Source organism: Pongo pygmaeus, chromosome 1, assembly GCF_028885625.2.
Source record: "Pongo pygmaeus isolate AG05252 chromosome 1, NHGRI_mPonPyg2-v2.0_pri, whole genome shotgun sequence".
Taxonomy (NCBI): Eukaryota; Metazoa; Chordata; class Mammalia; order Primates; family Hominidae; genus Pongo; species Pongo pygmaeus.
In genome coordinates this window covers 25,738,003-25,761,049 of record NC_072373.2, presented here as the reverse complement: position 1 = coordinate 25,761,049, position 23,047 = coordinate 25,738,003, and the positions used below count along the sequence as shown (strand labels likewise).

General features: G+C 48.3%; 1 protein-coding gene across 2 annotated transcripts in view; it reads left to right on the top strand.

Annotated features, from left to right (window-relative positions):
- The first annotated feature begins 17,572 nt into the window (after positions 1-17,572).
- Positions 17,573-23,047, top strand: part of CAPN2 (calpain 2) — a 61,556-nt gene continuing 56,081 nt past the window's right edge. The window contains exons 1-2 of one of the 2 annotated variants that reach the window (XM_054451723.2): positions 17,573-18,052; positions 22,935-23,004. In XM_054451723.2, coding sequence (XP_054307698.1) covers positions 17,816-18,052; positions 22,935-23,004 — 307 coding nt within the window. In that variant the 5' untranslated portion in view covers positions 17,573-17,815. The remainder of the gene's footprint in view (positions 18,053-22,934; positions 23,005-23,047) is intronic. The other variant, XM_063646960.1, reaches the window with a different exon arrangement.

Here is a 23,047-nt window from a genome sequence, read left to right as displayed (position 1 = left end):
ATTGTGTTCTTCAAAAATGTCAAGGTCACGAATGACAAAACAAGGCTGAGGAACTGCCCTAGATTAAAGAAGACTAAAGACACATAATGACTAAAGGCATTTCATGATCCTGTATTGGATCATTTACCTGAGAAAAAAATTATGAAGGTTATAAAAGATATTATTGGGACAATTGATGATGTTTGAATATCAATTGGATTAAATAATAGCAATATGTCAGTGTTAAATATTCTGACTTCCATACACCCTGAAGTACTTAGGCGTAAATGGGCACAATGTCTGCAACTGATTCTCAAGTGGTTCAGAAAAAATATACATACACAGGCACACAGCACATATATGCATACGTAATGGGGATATAATGCTCTGTATATGCATATAATGGTGTGTATGTAGATGGATGGATGGATGGATGGTAGAATAATAAAGCAAAAATGAAGCAAAAGGTAAATAATTGGTGAATCTGGGTAAAAAATATGCAGGAGGGGTTTGGACTAGTCTTGCAATTTTTCCACAATTTTTGATAAATCTGAAGTTTATTTTTAAAAAATCCTCCAAAAGACCCCCCAAAAGATTGGTGTCAACCTCCATCATATCAGTTCAGGGTGTGCAGTCTTAGGCAGACTGGTTTGGCCACACTTCCCAATCAACTAACAGGGAACAAGTGAGATGAGGCTCACACTTCCCAATCAACTAACAAGGAACAAGTGAGATGAGGCTAACCAGGCACCATCCTCCCCTTTGGATCATAGGCAGAAAGGACCAGAGTGGCAGGCGGCCCTCCAGCACATGAGGCTCATTTCTCAGTGGAATGGCCAGGGACAGCCCCAAGCCACAGCAGACTCACCTCCACATACACGCTAATACCTGTGGAGGAGAAGCCTGGTCTCCTCTGGCCCTTGGCACTCTCTATCCGGAGGCTCTGCTATCTAAGATGTGTTCTTAGCCACGGTGCTATGAACCTCGGACTTCTTGCAGGAGAACAGGGAGAAGAGGCCTCAGAACCTTAGTTTGCAGCTGCAGCTCCCTCTCCTGCATGTTTTCATGAAGGAAAATACCTTCAGACATTAAACACCCAACGTTCAAAATCTTAGACACAAAGTTGGGAGAAAAGGGAATTAGTACTCATCAGATTTTTTGCTGAAAAATGATAGAGATAGTTTTAGGGGCCAGGCCCAGTGGCTCACACATGTAATTCCAGCACTTTGGGAAGCCAAGGCAGGTGGATTTCTTGAGCTCAGGGGTTCAGTATCAATCTGGGCAACATGGCAAAACCTGGCCTCTACAAAAAAATACAAAAAAAAAAAAATTAGCTGGACATGGTGGTGTGTGCTTGTAGTCCCAGCTCCTCAGGAGTCTGAGGTGGAAGGTTCATTGAGCCTAGGAGGTCAAGGCTGCAGTGAGATACAATCAAGCTATGATTGTGCCACTGCACTCCAGCCTGGGTAACAGAGTAAGACCATGTCTCAAAAAGAGAGAGAGAGAGAAAGGGAGAGTTTTAGGCTAATTTAAACAGAAAAACATTTTTTGAAACATTATTTTATTGTTACAAGATGGACTGTGATTGATGTAAAAATACCAATAGACACAGTAAAAAGATATAATTCCTCTAAATGTAACTAGAAGACACAAGAATTTAACAGCATGACCACAGCTGTACAATACAGGATGTTAGCCGTGTTCTCCCCAGTGGAGAGTCAAGTTCCTCCTGCCTCCGAGTGCCCAGGAAGCTGCCCTCCTGCCAACAGTACCCAGCCATAGGAATGAGAATCCTACTAGGTCCTCTGATAAGCTCATTTTGTCATTGTTGCCTTTAATTCCCCAAGTGGCAATCCCCATCCTAAACGCTCTAGAAGGCTGGTTTCCATCCTGGCTAAAATATCCTGATGGGCTGACATGATCCAACCAACTGCAAACTGAGAAATAATGTCTCCAACCTGCCCTGCGCACATTTTCTCCCTCCTCTCAGGAGCCAATGTGAGCCAGCCCCGCACATTCCAGAGCAAACAGTGTCCGGACTGAATCGATGGCTACTTGTAGGCCTCTCCAGGATCCAACCATCCCACGTAAGTCTTCTCGAAGTGCTGTCCACTCAGAGAAGATCTGGCTGAGGAAACAGACACAGAGAGGCCACGCAGCCAGAACCACAGACTAAATCAGCCCATAGGAACAAGGTGGGGAGACCACCACTACTTGCCCCCTGCTGGAAACTGGGCAAACTCCTTCGCGGAACTCACAAGCCCTGTGTGTCCCAGCACCTGCTCTCTTCTCTGGCCCAATCTCCCATCACCATCTTCATCTGACAGTCCACACTACAGCCACCGAAACTTCTCTCAGTTCCCAGCCAATTACTCAGTCATTTTGGAGCCCTCTCCCCTTCCTATCCTCTCTCCATCTATCCATCCACCCTTACACGAATTGAACTCAGCTCTCAGCCCCAGTTGATGACTTCCTCCCTTAGGGCCAGGCACGGTGGCTTACACCTGTAATCCCAGCACTTGGGGAGGCCAAGGCAGGTGGATCACTTAAGCTCAAGAGTTAAAGACCAGCCTGGGCAACATAGTGAAACCCCGTTTCTATGAAAAATACACAAAGTAGCCAGGTGTGGTGCTGCACACCTGTAGTCCCAGCTACTCAGGAGGCTGAGGTGGGAGGATCACTTGAGCCCAGGAGGTCGAGGCCACAGTAAGCCATGATCACACCACTGCACTCCAGCTTGGGTAACAGAGAGTGACCCTGTCTCAAAAAAAAGACTTCCTGGCCATGCGTGGTGGCTCGTGCCTGTAATCCCAGCACTTTGGGAGGCCGAGGCGGGTGGGTCACTTGAGGTCAGGAGTTTGAAACCACCCTGGCCAACATGGCGAAACCCCATCTCGACTAAAAATACAAAAAAAAAAAACAAAAAAAGTCGTCCGTGTTTGCATGCACCTGTAATCCCAGCTACTCAGGAGGCTGAGGCAGGAGAATTGCTTGAAACCGGGAGGTGGAGGTGGCGGTGAGCCAAGATTGCACCCTTGCACTCCAGCCTGGGCAACAAGAGTGAAACTCTATCTCAAAAAAAAAAAAAAGAAAGAAAGGAAGGAAGGAAGGAAATCCTGTCACGTGCTACAACATGGATGAAACTTGAGGATATTATGCTAAGTGAAATAACCCAAGACTCCCCAAATCTGGGTGAGGATCCTCAGTAATTTGTCTCCATAGTGCTTACCACAGTGAATTGCAATGGCCTGTTGCCCATTGTCTATGTCCTCTGTAAGGACAATACAGTATCCTGTTCACGGTTGAAGCCTCAGTACCCAGCATTATGCCTGGCACATATGTGGTCACAAATAATGATAGACAGATACATACATAAATAGATGGATCAGTTCATGAGGAACTCAGTATCAGACTCCAGAGGGCTTTGGGATCTGGAGTCATGACTGCCTGAGATCCAAAACAAGACATTTTGCCAGTTTTACTTGTTTATGCTGAAAAGCATCAAAGGCCTTTTGAGATAGAGGTTTCCTTTTCCATGGCTAAATTAGGGGTTTTCTTGCTTTGAAATAACAATACTGCATTTTGCCACGTGGTGGAGCCAATACAACATCAAAGGGGCCCTTGGAGGCGCCATTTTACTGTCATCACCTGCCTGGGCAGGGCCACCCGCTATAGCTCACAGTGAAGAGCATGATTGTGGCGTAATAATTTTATTACTACAGGCTTATTTTTGTTGTTCAGGAAATCTTGGTGACCTTTAAAACTTCCCAAGACACACAAATCATTCCAGTTGCACAAAAGGATGGAGTGGGTTATTTTCTCTCCAATGAGAGCCTGTCAGCCTGTTAGTGCAGAAATACATGTGCAGGCTGTGTTTAATTATGAGTGGGGGTCGGGCGCGGTGGCTAACACCTGTAATCCCAGCACTTTGGGAGGCCAAGGCAGGTGGATCACCTAAGGTCAAGAGTTTGAGACCAGCATCACCATTATGGTGAAACCCCGTCTCTACTAAAAATACAAAATTAGCCGGGCGTGATGGCAGGCATCTGTAGTCCCAACTACTCGAGAGGCTGAGACAGGAGAATTGCTTGAATCCAGGAGGCAGAGGTTGTAGTGAGCTGAGATCGCACCACTGCACTCCAGCCTGGGTGACAGAGCAAAACTCCTTCTCAAAAAACATAAAAAGTGAAAATAAAAATAAAAATCGTGAGTGGGAATAGACTGGGAGAAGCCCCCAAATTATTGTATCTTCATAAAGCCAAGCTCACACTTGGGAGGCTGAGGCAGGAGGATTATTGAGGCCAGGAGTTCCAGACTAGCCTGGGCAATATAACGAGACCCCAACTCTACACACACACACACACACACACATATACACACACAAGTTAGCTTGGCATGGTGGTAAATGCCTGTAGTCCTAACTACTCAGGAGGCTGAGATGGGAGGATCACTTGAGCCCAGGAAACGGAGGCTGCAGTGAGCTATGATCATGCCTCTTACTCCAGCCTGGGTGACAGAGCAAGGTCTTGTCTCTTAAAAAAAATAAAAAATAAAAAGCCAAGTTCTTCTCTGTCAGGGCCTGCTTCTGAAGAGTGGGCAAGCAGGACCATGGGGCTGCAGTCCTGCTATCAGAAGAAGCTCTGATGGACCCTGGAACACCTGTGATGGGGCTCAGGAGCCTCTCCACCAGAGCTGCCCAGATCCCTACTCCTTCCCCACCAGCCTGACCACCACACTCACCTCTTTCACCCTCCAGTTCCAACCCCTCCAATTGCCCTTACAAGGTCCTATAGCAGCTAGTCCCTCCGCACCTCTCGGCCTCACCTCTGGCCTCCTCTGGCCCTTGACAAAGATTCTTTGCTTGACCAAACTTTAGTGAGCTTCCTGATCCTTTCCTAGACCCATCTGTGCATTTCCTTGAAAAATTCAGTTTTAATGAGGACCCTGCTAAGTCAGTTTAGCCAGAACCCCTCCACACCTTGCTATCTGATCATCCCCAATATCTAACTGTGCTCCTCATCCTCCACCATCTAGGTGATGTTCAATGACCCTGTCCTGTCTTCAGCAAGACTCGGTTAGGGGGTTTAGCCAGAATCCCCCTTATTCTTTATGTTTCCTCTTAGTAATTATCTGTCACTGACCCCAACTCTGCTCCTTGGCTATGCATTCCCACCTGGCCGTGCCATATTCAGAGTTGAGCCCAATCTCTATCCACCTCTGCAAAACCCCATTGCAGTGGCCCCTATGCCTATTGCAATGGTCCCGAATAAAACCTTCCTAATCATACCTAAACAAGTGCCATCAAATAATTTTTTCTTTTCTTTGACATCAATCTCACATTACCCCCACCACCCTCCCCCAGGACCCCACTCCCAGAACACACCCAACCACCCCCATCCCCACATAGAATGCTCAGGGGGCCAAGGGGGCGTCCAGGGACTCCGTGGTTTCTAGCACTTTGTAGTCCACCGAAATGCCCCCAGGAGTGGCAATGAAGTGGAGAGGCTGGGCTGTGTGTTGATGGCCAGTCTGGTCCCAGGTAGACCCCATAGAGATGTCCTGGGTCCTTCATCCCCTCTCCACACCAGCACCAGCACCCACAACTTAGGGATAGACCAGTCAGCCCCAGAGAGAGAGAAAGAGAAAGAGAGAGGGGGAGGAGGAAGCAAGAAGAAATGCTTGCACAGCTTTGTCCTGCAACATTCTTATCTTTCTCCTAGAGGAATTCAAGCATTAAACTCTGGGGGAGGAATCTTCTGGTTCTCCTGTAAAGGAGGGTACACTCCACCCCACCCTAAACTCAGACATTTGAAGCAATCCTAGTGGAGAGTAAATCTGGGCTCCTCAAAGCTCTCAATTCAGGGAATCCTTTAGCATGACACAGGGCCCAGGGAGCATTTCCCTCACCCTAAATCAATGATTCTGAATCAAAGATGTCAACAATTTTTTCCTGGGATCGTTTTGTGCCTATGACCCTTCGTTCAACAAACCTTTACTAAGCACCCACCAGGTGCCAGGCACTATGCCAGGATCACAAAGGTGAACAAGAAAGACATGGTATCTCTTTCGGAAATGGATGGGCTAGCGGGCAAATGGACACTAAATATCTGTAACACCAGGTGATACGCGCTCTCACAGAAGTTATATAAAACGTGCTAAGATGACAGCTCTAATTATTCACTATTGTGCTTTTCAGTTTATATTCAAGTCCACATTGCAGAATACATGTTAGAGAGCACTTATGTCTTGACATGACTTGCACTTTTGATCAGTCCATAGACTGCTTGAGTGGAAAGAAATTTCTCTAAGACACTCCCTTCTGAGTATGAGTCAGAAAGCTGAGGTCTCCCCAGCATAGCCGGGTCAGGGGCAGGGTGACAGGGCCTCCCGACACACCAGCAGCGTCCAAGCAGACTGAGCAGAGCCTGCAGAGTGCACGGCAGGATGGGACCTCTCCCGAGAGTCTGGAAGCCCCAGCTGGCTCCGGCCCTCTCTAAGGCTGCGGGACCCTCCCTTCTCTGGCCTCAGCTTCTTAGCTGCCTGGGTTAGACTGGACAGGAAGAGACAGCTCTGCCCTCCTTTCCACCTCTGAGCTTATGCTCTTGTGAGTCTCATTCTTGCCATGAAGAATTGAAGAATCTTTGTGCTCTGAGTCAGAAGCTATGTGGCCGCTTTGCTAAAATGTGACTCAGACACAGACTCAGCCCTGAGGCCCCTTTCATTATATTCCCTTATTTGGTCCCAGGCAGCATTTCCATATTCTCTCTGGGGAGCTGGTGGGCAGAGCCTTTCTGTGGGCCAAGGAGGAGCTCAGGTGCCAGACACTCAGATTCTGATGGCTCTGTAGCTAACCGGCCCATCCTCAGAGACTAACGCAAAGGAATGAATTTCCAGGATGTTCAACTATGTGGAGAAAACAAAAGCAAAGAAAAAAATATTTTTAAAGAAAGAAGGCCAGGTGCAGTGGCTCATGCCTGTAATCCCAACACTTTGGGAGGCCGAGGCAGGCAGATCACCTGAGGTCAGGAGTTCAAGACCAGCCTGGCCAACATGGTGAGTCAATACTAAAAATACAAAAATTAGCCAGGTGTGGTGGTGCACACCTGTAATCCCAGCTACTCAGGAGGTAGAGACAGGAGAATCACTTGAACCCGGGAGGTGGAGGTTGCAGTGAGCTGAGATCGTGTCACTGCACTCCATTCTGGGCAACAGAATCCATCTCAAAAAAAAAAAAAAAAAAGAGAGAGGGAAGGAAGGGAGGGAGGGAGGAAGGAAGGAAGGAAAGAAGGAGGCTGGGCGCCGTGGCTCACGCCTGTAATCCCAGCACTTTGGGAGGCCGAGGTGGGTGGATCTTTTGAGGTCGGGAGTTCAAGACCAGCCTGGCCAACACGGTAAAACCCTGTCTCTACTAAAAATACAAAAATTAGCTGGGCCGTAATGGTGCACGCCTGTAATCCCAGCTACTAGGGAGGCTAAGGCAGGAGAATTGCTTGAGCCTGGGAGGTGGAGGTTGCAGTAAGCTGAGATCGCACCACTGTACTCCAGCCTGGGTGACAGAGTGAGACCCTGTCTCAAAAAAAAAAAAAAAAAAGAAAAGGAAAGGAAAAGAAAGAAAAAGACAGGAAGAAAGAAAGGAAGGAAAATAAACTAAATTATATGGAAAATGACTTGGACACCATCAAACTTCCACTAGCTGTCCCTGAAAACCGAAATTAATATGCTAAAAAATTACTATCTCTAAGTCCATAGAAAAGTCTCCTTTGTATATATATCAAGAAGAGAGCAAAACGGGGAGGATAGGACATAACCCACCTCCCAGAGGGAGAAGCAGTCCGGCCAGTGGAAGTGTCCTGGTGATATTCCCCCAAGCACTGCTATATTTCCAAGTGGCCCCTGTGACTGGAAATTAGAAGCACAGGAGTTGTTGACCTAGGTAGGTTTTGAGGCAAAAAATCCACAAAGGTACAAGAAGACGAAGGAGAGGAAGGAGCTGGTGAAGGAGATTGAGAAAGAACAGCCAGGAAGGTGGAAGAAAAACCAGGAGAAGGAGATGTCCATGGAAGCAGAGGGAAGAAAGGGAATGGCAACAGTGTCAGTGGCAGCTGCTGGACACAGAGGGTAAGAACTGAGAAGGTTTCCCTGGATTTCGAATCAAGGAAGTCACTGGGGACTGTGACCACTGCACTTCGCAGGGTGCTGACAAGGCTCAGAATGTTCATTTTCTCCCCCGTTTGCTCTGCAAACCACATTGCCCTTGTCTAGGACAGAGGTTCCCAAAAGCAGTTTTGTATTCAAATGCCGACTCCACTACCCACTGACTGTATAACTCTGGGTGAGTCATTGAGTATCTTGGTGTCTCAGTTTTCTTACCTGTAAACATGGAAACAATGACAAGACCTATCGTATAGGGCTATTCTGAGGATTAAATGAGTAAATATGTGCAAAGCATTTGATTTTTTTTTTTTAGATGGGGTCTATGTTGTCCAGGCTGGTCTCAAACTCCTGGGCTCAAGTAGTCCTCTCACCTCTGCCTTCCAATGTGCTGTGCCTGGCTGTGTGCAAAGCACCTGAGATGAGGATGTGTTCTCTCCACACTGTTCCAGCCAATGACAACACAGTAGAGGTACTGGGCTGGCCATGTCTGCCCAATGCAGACTTCTACTGGCCCAGCTTTGCCCCAGAATCCCCACTGGGTTGGCCAAGGCTTTCTCAGAGTGGTCCTGCAGTCCATGGACCCTCCTACCACACCGCCTTTCCTTCTCCGTCTCTTTTCATAGGTGTAAGGCTTATGTTACGGTCTGAAGGCTTTTCCGGACTCCTCCTGTTCTCTCTCCCCTCCAGTTACACAGGACTTACCTCCAATAAGTCTCTTGCATGTCTAACTTCGTTTTGGCATTTGCTTCCCAGAGGACTCAAGTTGACACACTCGGTTAAACAGAATTCTCTGCTACAGGACTTGTCGGAGCCTTTGATATTAAAATATACACATTATAACTCATCAAGAGGGAAAAGTATAAAGCATTTCCCAAATTCATTTGATCACTAAAAACCACACACTCACATCCACACACACCACAGACCCTCTCATTAACATCTCATGAAACATGTTTTGCTGAGTAAAGTTTGTTAAACGTTGAACTAGGCCAGCCGTGGTGGCTTACACCTGTAATCCCAGCACTTTGTGAGGCCAGGGCAGGCAGATCACTTCAGGTCAGGAGTTGGAGACCAGCCTGGCCAACATGGTGAAACCCAGTCTCTACTAAAAATACAAAAATTAGCAGAGCATGGTGGCGCATGCCTGTAATCCCAGCTACTCAGGAGGCTAAGACACAAGAATCACTGGAATCCAGTGGGTAGAGTTTGCAGTGAGTCGAGATCACGCCACTGCACTCCAGCCTGGGCAACAGAGCAAGACTCTATCTCAAAACAACACCAAAAAACATTGAACTGAAGACCCCTAAAGTTCCATCCAACCCTGAGATTCTTTCATATGAATCTCAAAGTGTGAAACGCCTCAGTCGCCCAGGGCCTTATTCTACAGAAGGAAAGCCCAAAGGCTCATTTGAATTGCATTAGCAACTTGAGCTATATTTGTAAGTCTCCTCCCATCTGAGAATTTCTTTGTCAGCACCATTTTCCCTATTCTACAGATGGAGAAATTGAGGTCTAGGAAGACCAAGACACTTGTCTCAGACCCACAGTTGAGGTCTTAGTTTGCCACTGAGTCACGGTCCGTGTGACACAAGGATGGAAAACCAAAGGGAGCCACAGCTGAGGGAAGGGAAATGAGAAGGGTATCTGAAATCTCGGCCCTGCAATAAGGTGGGCCACAGCAATAATGAGACGTCACTGGGCTCAGCCCTGTGCCTGGAAGGAGGGAGGTGGTCTAGGATATCAACAAAAAAAAGTTGCTGATCCCAGGAGAAATACAACGTTGAATTGAGGGGAAAACATAGAAACACATCTAGACTGTCATAAAACAAATGTAACCGAGGCAGGGGAAATGTGGAGCGCCAACATGAGTAGGTGATGGAGTTGGGTGGCTGTCATATGTCACAGCAGGATGGGTAGTTGGCTGCCCCCAGCCCCCTCCTGCCCCTCCCTGTTCCAGCACCCTGGCCCACCAGCCCCTTCCTGGCCACTCCCATACTCCCCCAGCTCATCCACTAAAGGATTAATGGCTAACTCAGGGGAGGCTTCCTGCCCCTTGGCCAACACCAACTTCCCTTTCAGCAAGCCAGTGTCAGCACTACAGTGGTTTGGAATACTTTCAATATCACTCCCTGTGAACAAGCCTATCCATGGACTGGCTGAGAAAAGAAATGGAACGGGGCAAAGTAACAAAACAAAGAGGCAAGATAGAGCCAAATATCTCCTATGGTTACCTAAATCACAATTTAGACAAGCACTGGTGATTCTTGCACATAGAGAACCACCACTGAACCGTACAGGGGAAACTGGTTTCTGCCCCAGCGGATGTGTTGAGGAAATGACATACTGACCACCACGACTACATCCTCGGAAGACTGAGTGGCAGAGTGCTACTTTGGCTTTCTTACCAGGTGAACTTGAGCATATATCTGGGCAGTTCTAGAATGTCGATGTGGAAGGGACTTAGGGATGAAAAAAATAAAATGTGGATGGTAGATGGAGTTTGGGGCAGGGGACTGGAGGCTTGTCTTATAGCTGTTTTTGCTTAGTAAGCTCCCTGTTCTGGCTTAGAGACATATTTATTAGGGAGCTTGCTGATGGGAATTATGGATGGGGCCAACTCCTCTCCCAGCACCCTGTGGTGCTGACATCTGAGGTGATCACTTCCCATGGAGTGGAGAAAAGCATGCTGCTCTATATTTGTTCCCTACATCAGGAAGCGTGAAAACAGGATTTGCTGCCACATGTCAAGTACTCACGTGCTTGTAGAAGAAAGGGGCCATTGCTGCTGATGATAACAATGATAGCATCTAAGGTTTTATAGTTCCCCAAATAATTTCACATACACTGTGATTTGACGCTTATAACAACCATGTGAACTATGCAAAGTAGATATTATTTCCCCATTTTAAGAGATGAGAGAAAGGATAGTTAGTATTTTGAAAATTGCCAGACCCCACACATATAAGACTTCATGTATTATTAGTAAAGTTACTACTAGGGGACCCCAGCTATGAAAACCTCTCTGGGAGACAGCACTGGTGGGTGAGGGGCAGCAGCTTCAGCTCTAGCCTCCTGGCAAGGGTGGGATGTAATACTCTAAGCTCCAACAGACTGGGAAAAGAGAAGGGGCTTAGAAAACTGTCTGGGCTGCAGGATTTCTTTCCGGAGTTTCCCTCTCTCCTTCTACTGTCAGCACGTCCCATCTTTTGCAACACCAGGGAGAAGCCTTTCCATGCCTCTTCAGCTCTTGGAATCCCTCCAGAAGCCCCCTCCCTGCTAAGTGGCATCTAACAGGCTTGTCCAATACCCATGCTACAGCTATGAGGAAAGAATAAACCCTGCAGCTGCTTCAGAAGAGAAAGAAATCTCTTTTCAAATGCAACCATTTTTTGCAGCCCTGTGGAATTCATATTCTCTCTGATCTCCTTTGGATTCAGATCGCGGACCTGAAAGAAGGAGGGGAAGAAAACAGGGTCTTTTCCTATACCTGGGCCTGCCGTTCCCTCTGCCCTCCTACACTGGGCATGGACAGACCCCAGGGGACCGTGGTCTAGGTGTTGGCAGCCAGGCTGGCTCTACAACACAACATGTCAGCTGTTCCACTTGGCCTCTGTTTACTCATCCATAAAATGAGGAGATAAGATCTCCCTTGAATGGCTGTGAAGATTAAGTGCACAAATACATGTAAATATGTGTAAAGTGCACAAATATGTCAGATAAAAACTGAGACTGACATGTGGAGGTGCAAAATTAAAAAGGAAGCTTTGGTTAGTATCTCCAGAACCTGGCTAGGCATGGTGGCTCACATCTGTAATCTCAGCGCTTTGGGAGGCCGAGATGGGTTGATCACCTGAGGTCAGGAGTTCAAGACCAGCCTGGACAACATGGTGAAACCCCATCTCTATTAAAAATACAAAAATTAGCCGGGCATGGCAGCGAGCCCCTGTAATCCCAGCTACTCAAGAGGCTGAGGCAGGAGAATTGCTTGAACCCGGGAGGCGGAGGTTGCAGTGAGCCGAGATCACACCACTGCACTCCAGCCCGGGTGACGGAGTGAGACTCCACCTCAAAAAAAAAAAAAAAAAAAAAAAAATTCCAGAACCTGCAGATTGTGCCTCTGATGCATCTCAAACATCCAGGGCCAGGGAGAAAATAATCTAAAGAAAAATGCTACTGAAAAAGATTCCATTGCCATGACCCTCTGAGACACACACATTCTTATTCTCTTATTTTCTCTCTCTCTCTCTCTTTCTCTCTCTCTCCTTCTCTCTCTCTCTCTCTCTCTCTCTCTCTCTCTCTCTCTCTCTCACTCCCTCTCATTTACGCACAAGGTCAGTGGCCCAGACCCAGGCAGTTTTGGATAATCTCAGCTGTTTCTGACTCACCACCATCCTCAGGGCTGGCTGACTCACTCCAGGAAGGTTTTCCACCGTGAAGTGTTTGTCTGTGTCCTTGTGTTCCTGTGAAAAGGATTGTGTGGTCAGAGGAAGAAGACTTTGCTGGGTCCAGTGAGATAGCATAGTGTGAGAGGCTTTGGGAAGTAGAAAAAGCGACATTAACTCAGGTTTAAAAAGTAGACTTTGTCCAAATGGTTGGGGAAAGTAGTCATTGTATGTGTTTGCAATTAAATTTGGGTGGCATAGGACAGCCTAAAGCCCTTTGTAAGCAGAGCCCTATGTGCACAGCGATCCCTAGAAGGCTGGCAAGGGGAGCTGCCAGAGCTGCACCAAAGAGGGTGTTGCCTAGCTGGGGAAGAGGAACTTCAGGTGAGCCAGGAGGCTCTTCTGCTTCCAGGCTGTGCAAACCTTCTGAGTTGACTGGAATGATAGGTCTGATTGCCCATTTGTTGCTAAAATGACTTAGGAGGGAAATAACCTCCACCTGCCTGGGAGGAATCACTTCCTCCAGAGATGAGCTGTCCTTGAGGAGATCAGTGGGAGGAGAAGCCTGCGCTCTGCCCCACTGGGTAGGAGGATAAGCTTTCTCCCAAGAGCCTCGAGCCCAGAAGAAGTCGGGGTGGGGCCAATGGAAATCAGACAGTGGAACAAATGAATAGCTTCCAGGACAGGGCTGTCTCTTTCCTCTGTTTTCAATTGTGATGGCTTCATAAAACCCTTGCACCAGAAACCCATGAGCTAGAAGTGAATGCTTGTATCCCCATCTCTGGACTCAGAGTCCAGAGTGCCAACCATTACACAATGGAACCTGTGTCCCCATCTTATTCAAGAGTACAGAAAGCAAAGCCTGGTGGTGGACGGTGGTACCTGCCCATCAGGCAGCATGCCCAGACTTGCAAACCAGAGATGGAAGATGTCAAATAAAAACAAAACCATGGGAGACTGAGGCAGGAGAATCACTTGAACCAGGAGGTGGAGGTTGCAATGAGCCAAGATCGCACCATTGCACTCCAGCCTGGGCGACAAGAGTGAAATTCTGTCTAAAAAAAAAAAAAAAAATCCAGACTTTTATAAAGGGACACTTCAATAGAAAGAAAGACTATTGCAGGCCAGGCACGGTGGCTCACACCTGTAATCTTAGCACTTTGGGAGGCTAAAGCAGGTGGATCACTTGAGGTCAGGAGTTCAAGACCAGCCTGGCCAACATGATGAAACCCCGTCTCTACTAAAAATACAAAAAAATTGGCTGGGCATGGTGGCTGGCGCCTGTAATCCCAGCTACTCAGGAGGCTGAGGCAGGAGAATCGCTTGCACCCGGGAGGCAAAGGTTGCAGTGAGTGGAGATTGCGCCACTGCACTCCAGCCTGGGCAACAAGAGTGAAACAAGAAAGAAAGAGCGAAAGAGAGAGAGAGAGAAAGAGAGAGAGAGAGAGAAGGAGAGAAGGAGAGGAAGGGAGGAAGGGAGGGAGAAAGAAAGAAAAAAGAGAGAAAAAGAGAAGGAAGGAAAGAAGGAAAGAAGGAAGGAAGGAAAAGAAAGAAAAGAGAAGAGAAAAGAAAAGAGAGAAAGACAATTCCAATTCAGAGAATCTGCAAGCAGCTCAAAATCAAACAGAAAAAGATTCTTCTTTTCTAGGGTAAAGGAGGAGCAAGTGGAGATACAGACTCTTTGGAGGGGAAGCTGGACAAGTGAGGAGAAATGACCAGTGGGAGCTGACAGGAAAAGGGTCTTGCTGTGTTCAGTCGATTCCCAGGAGAAGCTGGGCAGGGAGGTGACTTGGCGGGGACACTCCACTTTGTCTGTGCTTTTTCAGGCTTGGGGGCAAGCAGCATTCAGGGATCTGTAGGAAAGAGAGAAGTCTGACCAAAGTTTTGTCAAGCAAAGGGGGTAAGTAATGGGTGTCAGAGACAAGAATAGATGGGGGCAGAGGAATAATAGTGACAAAAATACTTGTTTTAAGAAAAGGTAACATCATGGCTCTCATATTAGTATAAAATAAACACATTTTAAAGATTCCACTTCGGCGGGGTGCAGTGGCTCACACCTGTAATCCCAGCACTTTGGGAGGCAGAGGTGGGCGGATCACCTGAGATCAGTAGTTCGAGACCAGCCTAGCCAATGTGGAGAAACCCTGTCTCTATTAAAAATACAAAATTAGCCAGGCATGGTGGCAGGCACCTGTAATCCCAGCTACTCGGGAGGCTGAGATAGAAGAATCGCTTGAACCTGGGAGTCAGAGGTTGTGGTGAGCTGAAATTGTGCCATTGCACTCCAGCCTGGGCCAACAAGAGCGAAACTCCATCTCAAAAAAAAAAAAAGTCCATTTAACTTGATTAAACGAGGCAATCTGGTGGATGTTATAACTGGCTCAAAGGAGAAGCCAAAGCAGCACAATTTACATGATGTGAAGAGTACTGAAACGGAATATGCAACTAGACAAAAAACTGGTCTCTCTACAGGGGGAATGTAGTGCCTCTACTGGACAGAATGCATTTGCATATCTATAGGAAAAATTATTTTCCATTGCTACAGTTATCTATAACTTAGATTACTTACTTAGACTTACTTAGATAACTATACATTGCTACAGTTATATACAACTTAGAGTTATAAAATAACTCAAAAACAATGAAAGAGGCTTGTGTGGTGGCTCACACCTGTAATCCCAGCACTTTGGGAGGCTGAGGCAGACGGATCACCTGAGGTCAGGAATTTGAGACCAGCCTGGCCAACATAGTGAAACCCCATCTCTACAAAAAATATAAAAAATTAGCCAGATGTGGTGGTGTGCACCTGTAATTCCAGCTACTTGGGAGGCTGAGGCAGGAGAATCGCTGGAACCCAGGAGGCAGAGGTTGCAGTTAGCTGAGATCATCAAGATCACGTCACTGCACTCCAGCCTGGGTGACAGGGTGCTACATCTCAAGAAAAACAAAAACAAAAACAAAAACAAAAAACAATGAAAGGCTAGACCCAGATCTTCTGGAAAGAGATGCTCTAAACCAGGGTTTCTCAGCCTCTGCATGACTGATGTCTTGGACTAGATCGTGTTCTGGGTGGAGAATGTAAACCAAAAATAAAATTCTAAGCCTCCCCGTCCCCTGCCCCCGCCAGCCATCTAAATGGATGGTTCCTCCTTAGCCGAGGCTCTTAAAATTTTAATCTGAAATTTCCAGGCCATGAAGGAAAGGGGAGTTTGGACATGCCTCATTATACCTCTCCAGTGTGAACATCAACCAGACTTTAGGTCTGATAAGAACATTTTACAGCCTGTTCACTCTGAAGCCTGCTAGCTAAAAGCTTCATCTATGTGATAAAACTTTTGTCTCCACAACCTCTTAACACAACCCAAACATTCCTTTCTATTGATCCCGGGCCTTTAGACAAACTCAACCAATTGTCAACCAGAAAATGTTTAAATATTTACCTATAACCTGGAAGCCACCCCCACTACCCACCACCCCCCGCCCCCCACACATTGAGTTGTCCCGCCTTTCTGAACCAAACCAATGTATTTCTTAAATGTACTGACTGATGACTCTTGCCTTCCTAACATGTGTAAAACCAAGCTGCACCCCAACCACCTTGGGCACATGTCCTCAGGACTTCCTGTGTCACAAGTGTGCATCTTCAACCATGGCAAAAGAAACTTTCTACATTAAATGAGACCTGTTTCAGATTTTCTGGGTTCACAAGAGCTATCCTGGACATTGGAAGATGTTTAGCGGCATCCCTGGCTTCTACTTAGTAAAGGCCAGTAGCACCTCATCTCCTAGCTGCGACCATAAAAACTATCTCCAGACATTCCCAAATGTCTCCTGGGGTGGGATAGGGGACAAAACTGCCCCCAGTTGAGAACCACTGCTGTAGACCATGCACAGTTTTCCAGTGAAACCCAAATTCTTCCCTACTACTGTAGAGAAGGAGAGGAGGTAATTTCTTCCCGTCTGCATTTCTTGGCACGCACCCATGTCTCTGTGTGTGAGCTGAGAATCACACCCTAGCTCCACAACAGAGTGGTCACAGTAGCCAACACAGGCAGTATTCTAAACGCTCTCCCAATAGTAACCCAACTAATCCTGCCGGTTAAATATGAGTTTCAGATAAACAATGAATCATATTTTTAGTATAAGTATGTATGCCCATGCAATATTTGGGCCCTACATATACTTTAAAAGTATCTGTTGTTTATCTGAAATTCAAATTAAACATTTGGGAGGATTGTTGTTTTATGAGCCAAATCATTTTATTTTATTTTATTTTATTTTTGATATGGAGTTTCGCTTTGTCACCCAGGCTGGAGCGCAGTGGTGCGATCTCGTCTCACTGCAACTTCTGCCTCCTGGGTTCAAGCGATTCTCCTGTCTCAGCCTCCTGAGTAACTGAGATCACAGGTGCCTGCCACAACGTATTTTTAGTAGAGACGGAATTTCACCATGTTGACGAGGCTGGTCTCTAACCCCTGACCCCAGGTGATCCTCCTGCCTCCGGCCTCCCAAAGTGTTGGGATTACAGGTGTGAGCTACCGCACCCAGCCTTATTGGCCAAATCTGACAACCCTATCTGTAATCAAATAAATAGCTGAGCAGTAGTAATTGCAGCATTGTGATTGCAACAGGCCTCTGTGGCTTAGGGTCCCTGTTCTGCCTGTGACTGTTGTGCCACATTGGGGACGTCATTTAGCGTCTCCGAGGCTCAGTTTTCTCATCTGTAAGATGGGGACAATATCAGCGCCTTCTTCAGAGTTGCTAGAAGGATTAAATGAGATGATGTATGCAGAGCCGTTAAGATGGTGTTTGGCACAAAATTCAGGGCAGCTGGTTTAGTTTCCTCGACTTCACTATCTGATCCTCTGCTAACTCCCGGGGTGTTTTCTGGACGGCCACAACTACCCTAGCCTTCTTCCCCATGGGCTGCAAAGGTGGCCTCGGGTTCTGGTAGGAGCCCCAACTCTGGACCGCGATTCGAGAGCGTCCCCGGCGCCGGGCCGCGCCATCCCGGGAGCTGTCCGCAGATGGCAGCACCAGCCCCGGGTCGCGGCGGTCCCGGCGCTCCGCAGGCCGCAGGCTGCAGGCTGGCCTGGTCCCGGGCCTGGAGCCCAGCAGGCCGGGAGCGGCTGAGGCCACACCCCGCGGGCCGGGCCGCTTCCCTCCGGTGAATCATCGCTCGCAGCTGCGGCTCCCGCAGTGTCCGCAGCAGCGCGCCGGGCCCTGGCCGAGCCCCAGCCGAGCGCAGCGCGGAGTCTCCCCGACCTTTCTCTGCGCAGTACGGCCGCCGGGACCGCAGCATGGCGGGCATCGCGGCCAAGCTGGCGAAGGACCGGGAGGCGGCCGAGGGGCTGGGCTCCCACGAGAGGGCCATCAAGTACCTCAACCAGGACTACGAGGCGCTGCGGAACGAGTGCCTGGAGGCCGGGACGCTCTTCCAGGACCCCTCCTTCCCGGCCATCCCCTCGGCCCTGGGCTTCAAGGAGTTGGGGCCCTACTCCAGCAAAACCCGGGGCATCGAGTGGAAGCGACCCACGGTAGGAAGCGCGCGGCAGGACGCGGGCAGGGCGGGGTGCTGGGCAGGGCGGGGTGCAGGCCGGCCCGCGGCGCGCTGGGGCGGGGGCAGCCTGGGTGCTGCAGTGGGGAAGCCGCAAGCCAGGACCCCGCATTCCTGCGACACCTCCGCGCCGCCAGAGCCCAGGACTCTGTTGGAGCGTGAGGGGACTCCCAGGGCCTTCTCTCTCTTCCACCCACCGCGCTTTCCTGGGCGGGTCGGGGCGAATCACTGCCCTCAGATGCCACTAGCAGGCCACTTTAGGACTTCACAAAAACTCAGGGTGATACAGGAGGCCGGGGTGAAACTTTGGTTGGACTCTAGCGGGGAGCTGGAAGGGAAGGGGAATCGGGTCTGCAGGGAAGGGACGGTGAGAGGCAACATCTACCAGACAAAGTCCGTCTCCAACTGGGGTTCTGTCTGTTCATGGAGGGGGACAGGCCACAGCCTGGTCATTTTGTGACTAAGGATAGTCTCCTGCAGCCCTGGGGTTAGATTTATTTTTCCAAAGGGGAGCCAGCGATACCTCCTCATAACATTGACACTGGTAATTAACCCAGGACACGGAGGTGTCTCATGGTTTCCCTGGCGGGAATCACTGGGGAAACCTCCGGGAGCCCTCCAGACCCTCTTATCCCGTCCCCCAGGGTCTCTGACCTCCCGGCCCTGGGACAACTTGTGCTCCCCAATCTACTTGTCCATTCCGTTTTTTGGGGAACCCCTGAGGCTCCTCCTCCTTTGGGACACTTCCCCAGGCTTCCCCTACCACGCCTAGGAAAGCCTGTCCTGAAGTCCAACTTCTAGATTCCTGTTGTGAGAACAAGGCTTCCAGCTCTGCTTCCACACCCAGCAGCCTCCCAGGTCACCTTCTGTTACCCTAAATCCAGCCCATAGGTAGCGAGGGCTGCAGGAAGCGCCCTAGCCCAGACCCAGCACTTGGGTTCTCCTTCTTGCTAATCTGCTGGGTGACCTTGAACGAGCCATTTAACCTCTCTGTGCCTCCATGTCTTCATCTAAAAGAAAACATGCTGCCTAAATATTTTCTCTCTTTTGTGGCCCACCAGGCCCTGCCATCATGGCCTCCTTTCAGTCTCTCAAAGAGCCAGTTCTTTCTTACGCGAGGCCTTCTCACCAGCAAGGCAGGCTCTTACCTGGAGTGTGGCTCACTCTCAATTCTTCCCAACTTAGTCACCTGTTCCCTCCTGAAGAGGTCTTTTCTGACCCTTCTTAGCAGCCACCTCCCCACCTTATTTTTCTCTCTCACCCCACTCATTTCCTTCATAGCACTGTCACAGTTTAGAAATATAATCACATGTATTTGTTCTTCCTACTGAACTGCAGGAATCATGTGTATATTATTTACCAGTATATCCCCAGTGCCTGGCACATAACCATGCTTTTCACAGTATTCATTCATTCATTCATTTACTCACTCATTCGACAACACTGATTGAGCACCTATTACATGCCAGGCACTGTCCTGAGAGCTCAGGAGATACACCAGAGAACACAAAAGAAGTGACTGTTTGTAGAATGTATGGATGCAGGATTGTAATGAGCCTCAGATGAAATTATGGTTGTGAAAGTGATACACTGACCTGACTCGGTGCCTCACGCCTGTAATCCCAGCACTATGGGAGGCCAAGATGGGAGGATCGCTTGAGCCAGGAGTTCAAGACCAGCCTGGGCAACACAGTAAGACTTGTCTCTATAAAAAAGTAAAAAAAAAAAAAAAAAAAAAAAGTGAAACACAAACCAAGAGAATATGTTCACTTTACATTTGCATGGCACTTTACAGTTTACATAGTGAGTTCACACACTCATTCACTTATTCTTTAATTCATTCAGTAAGCATTTCTCGAATACCTACTATATGCTGGGCACAATGCATATGATTTCTGCTTCTGAAGACTTACTTCTGAGGCTAGTGAGGAGACAGAGACAGGTCCCCCAACAGTGAGAAATGCCTGTGGGACTTCCAGATGAGGACATAGAGGTCTAGAGATGATCTAGGGCCACTGCTTAGGGCAGGCGGGCTGTGCACTGCACAACCAAGGAAGAGTGTGACTATTACGATCCCCATTTGCCACTTGAAGAAATTGAGGCTTGGGAAGGTTAAATACTTGCTCAGAGTCAAGTGGATATAGGGCATAGATCCAGGACTGTGTGTAGTCTGTGCATGTTGAGCCTACCTCTTATGGCTGTGCTCTCTGCCTCCTTCCTACCTTCTCAAATGCTGCTGAGGTCAGGCAAGGGGAGCACAATTGTTTCTGCTGGATTTGAACACTAGCAAGCCATTGGTGAGTTTAGCAGAGCAATTTCAATGGAAAGGTGAGGGTAGAAGCCAGATTGTTGTAGACTCCAGAGTAAAGAAGAACATGATCAACTCATTTAAGAAGGGCCCCCTGGAAAGAGAGGAGAACTGATAGGTAGAGCAGGACCTGGACTTTGAGAGCCTGTTTTTTTTTTTTTTTTCATATGAGAACAACTTGAATGTGTCATATGTTGAATCACCAGGAAGAAGGGATTAAAGATAAAGGCAGGGAGGGGGCAGTGAAACAGGGTCCCTGAGGAAGTGAGAATACGGGTTGTGGGCAGGGGAGGGGAGCAGGTTAGCTTTGCAGCAGGAGGAGCTGCTCTTCTTCGGAGAGAGAATTTCACAACACTGGCAAGAGTGGCTCCAGCGCCTGGAAGGGGGATTAAAGCAGTAAGTCCAGTGGGGTCCAAGGGCCATGCAAGGGAACAGTGAGGAGAAAGCAGGTGTGATCCGAGTGGCACATCAGATCCTTCCAGCAACCAGTCCGTTAGGAGCAAGGGTAGGTGTTGTGAGCCCCTATGTTTCCCCCAAGAAAATCAAACCTCTGAGAGGTTTCTCACTTGCTTATCTTCAGCTGGCCGAACTCAGCCTCAAACCCACATGTCCTGTCTCCAAGTTCAGTGACTGTTATCATCAACTTCTTCAACAGTAATAATAATAGGTCACATTTATGGATTGCTTGCCAGGGCATGTTTACATCATTATCTCATTTAACACTCAAAACAATTCTCTGTGGTGGGTATTTTCATTGTTCCCATTTTGCAGGTGAGAAAACTGAGGCTTCAAAAGGTTAAGTGACTTCCCAGGGTCCTAGGACCTATATAATAAGTGGCAGAGCCAGGATTCAAACCTAGGTTATCAGAATAATGCAGCAAAGCCCAAACCCTCAACCCCTTTTCACTGACTGGTAAGACCCATATTTAATTTGATGCCCTACATGCTGTACACAAGTTTCAGTTTTCTGAAGCATCACTTAGATGCTTAGGTGTTTAGTACCACTCTGAACTCTGACTTTAGAGAGGCTGCTAAAGGCATTAGAAAGTTTCTGAAGTATAACGGAAAAACCCTGCTGGGGTAAGTGCCTGGCACACTCAGGATTATCAGTGTGATTCTTTATAATAAACAGGCTCCCAGCACCAAGCCCAATCTATTCCATCAGCGGGATAAGAGCTCGCTGGCAGGCCTTGGGCCAAGCTGGCTTCCTTTGCCTCAGCAGAAGAGCATTCTGATTCTCTCTGCCATCCCCAAAACCAACAGGAGCAGAGAGAAACAAGGCAGAGGCATGAAGGGAACGTCCTCTGCGGCAGATGGTGCTTCCAGAAGAGCTCCCACAATCTGAGCTAGAATGAACAGGGGCTAGATCCGAGTCTCATATGGGCAGACTTCTGCTTGACAGAGTGGGCATGCCGAGGGCCATTGGTTGGAGGCAGGCGTGTGCAACCCAAGCGGACATGAGACACAGGAGCAGCTCCTTCAAGGCAAGGTTGCCTGAGCCCAGAGAGGCCCAAATTTGTGCCCCAACTTCCTCTGTGGCTTTTGGGTGGGGCTCTGCAGAATCGAAACACGCTCACAGGGCTGCTGAAAGGGCTAAGAAGTGTTCAAGGTTGGCTTCCATCAAGCTGCTCATGACAGTGGCCCCTGAGGTTTTAACACCCTTGAACACTTGGTACTAAATCAATTACAGGCAGGGCAGCAGCAGAAAGAGTTGGCGCATTTGATCAGTAAGTTCCAATGCCAGTGCTGTCTATTATCTGTGAGCTGTGTTAACTTTGGACATGTCACTTCACCTTTTTGAGCTGTTTCCTCATCTGTAAAAGGGGGATAATACCCATTCCATGAGATAAAGCTTTGAGTGCAGTCTCTGATGTAAGCAGGTACAGAATATATAGACTCTGTTAAGTTTCATGGCCTCATGGAAGAATTCAAAAGGGTTAGATCCCCCCTGCCCTCAAAAGAGTATGTGTTAGGAAATCAGAGTAATACCTAAGTAGTAAATTGCAGAGTCCAGAGACTCTGGGACTCAGACTTGAAGGGATGAGTGAAGATTGGACTAGGAAGGACGACTTCACGGAGGAGGTGACAATGAGCCTCAGGGTATGATGCAATATGGAAAAGGGAAGAGAGTGGGAAAAGAAGGAATTTCATGCAAGCAAAACAACTTGCATGCAGTAACAGAGGAGAGAGGGTGCTAACCCAGTGGATAGGGTGGCTCTGGAGTGTGGATGGTCTCCACGTCTGGCAGAAAAGGCTGGACTTGCTGTTGTGGCCCCTGGAAAACAGCACAATGAAGGAGGCTCCAGGCAGTCCAGAGTGTGTAGGGTCCAATGCCTGCCCTTCTCAGACAGGACCACCCATCCACCCATCAGGGTCCAGGGAGCAGGGGTCAGAAGGACCTCATGACACAGAGCTCTGACTGTGATGACACACTTCCCCCAGAGGGGAGGGGAAGGGGAGAAGGGATTAGAAGACCCCACTGAGAATGGAGGCATCCTAGCTTCAGAAGCACCTGGCTGGTGGGCTAACAGCACTTTGTGGGTCTCGTTTCCAGGAGATCTGCGCTGACCCCCAGTTTATCATTGGAGGAGCCACCCGCACAGACATCTGCCAAGGAGCCCTGGGTAAGTGATAGATTCAGAGCAAGCTGGGGGATCTTGTCTGTAA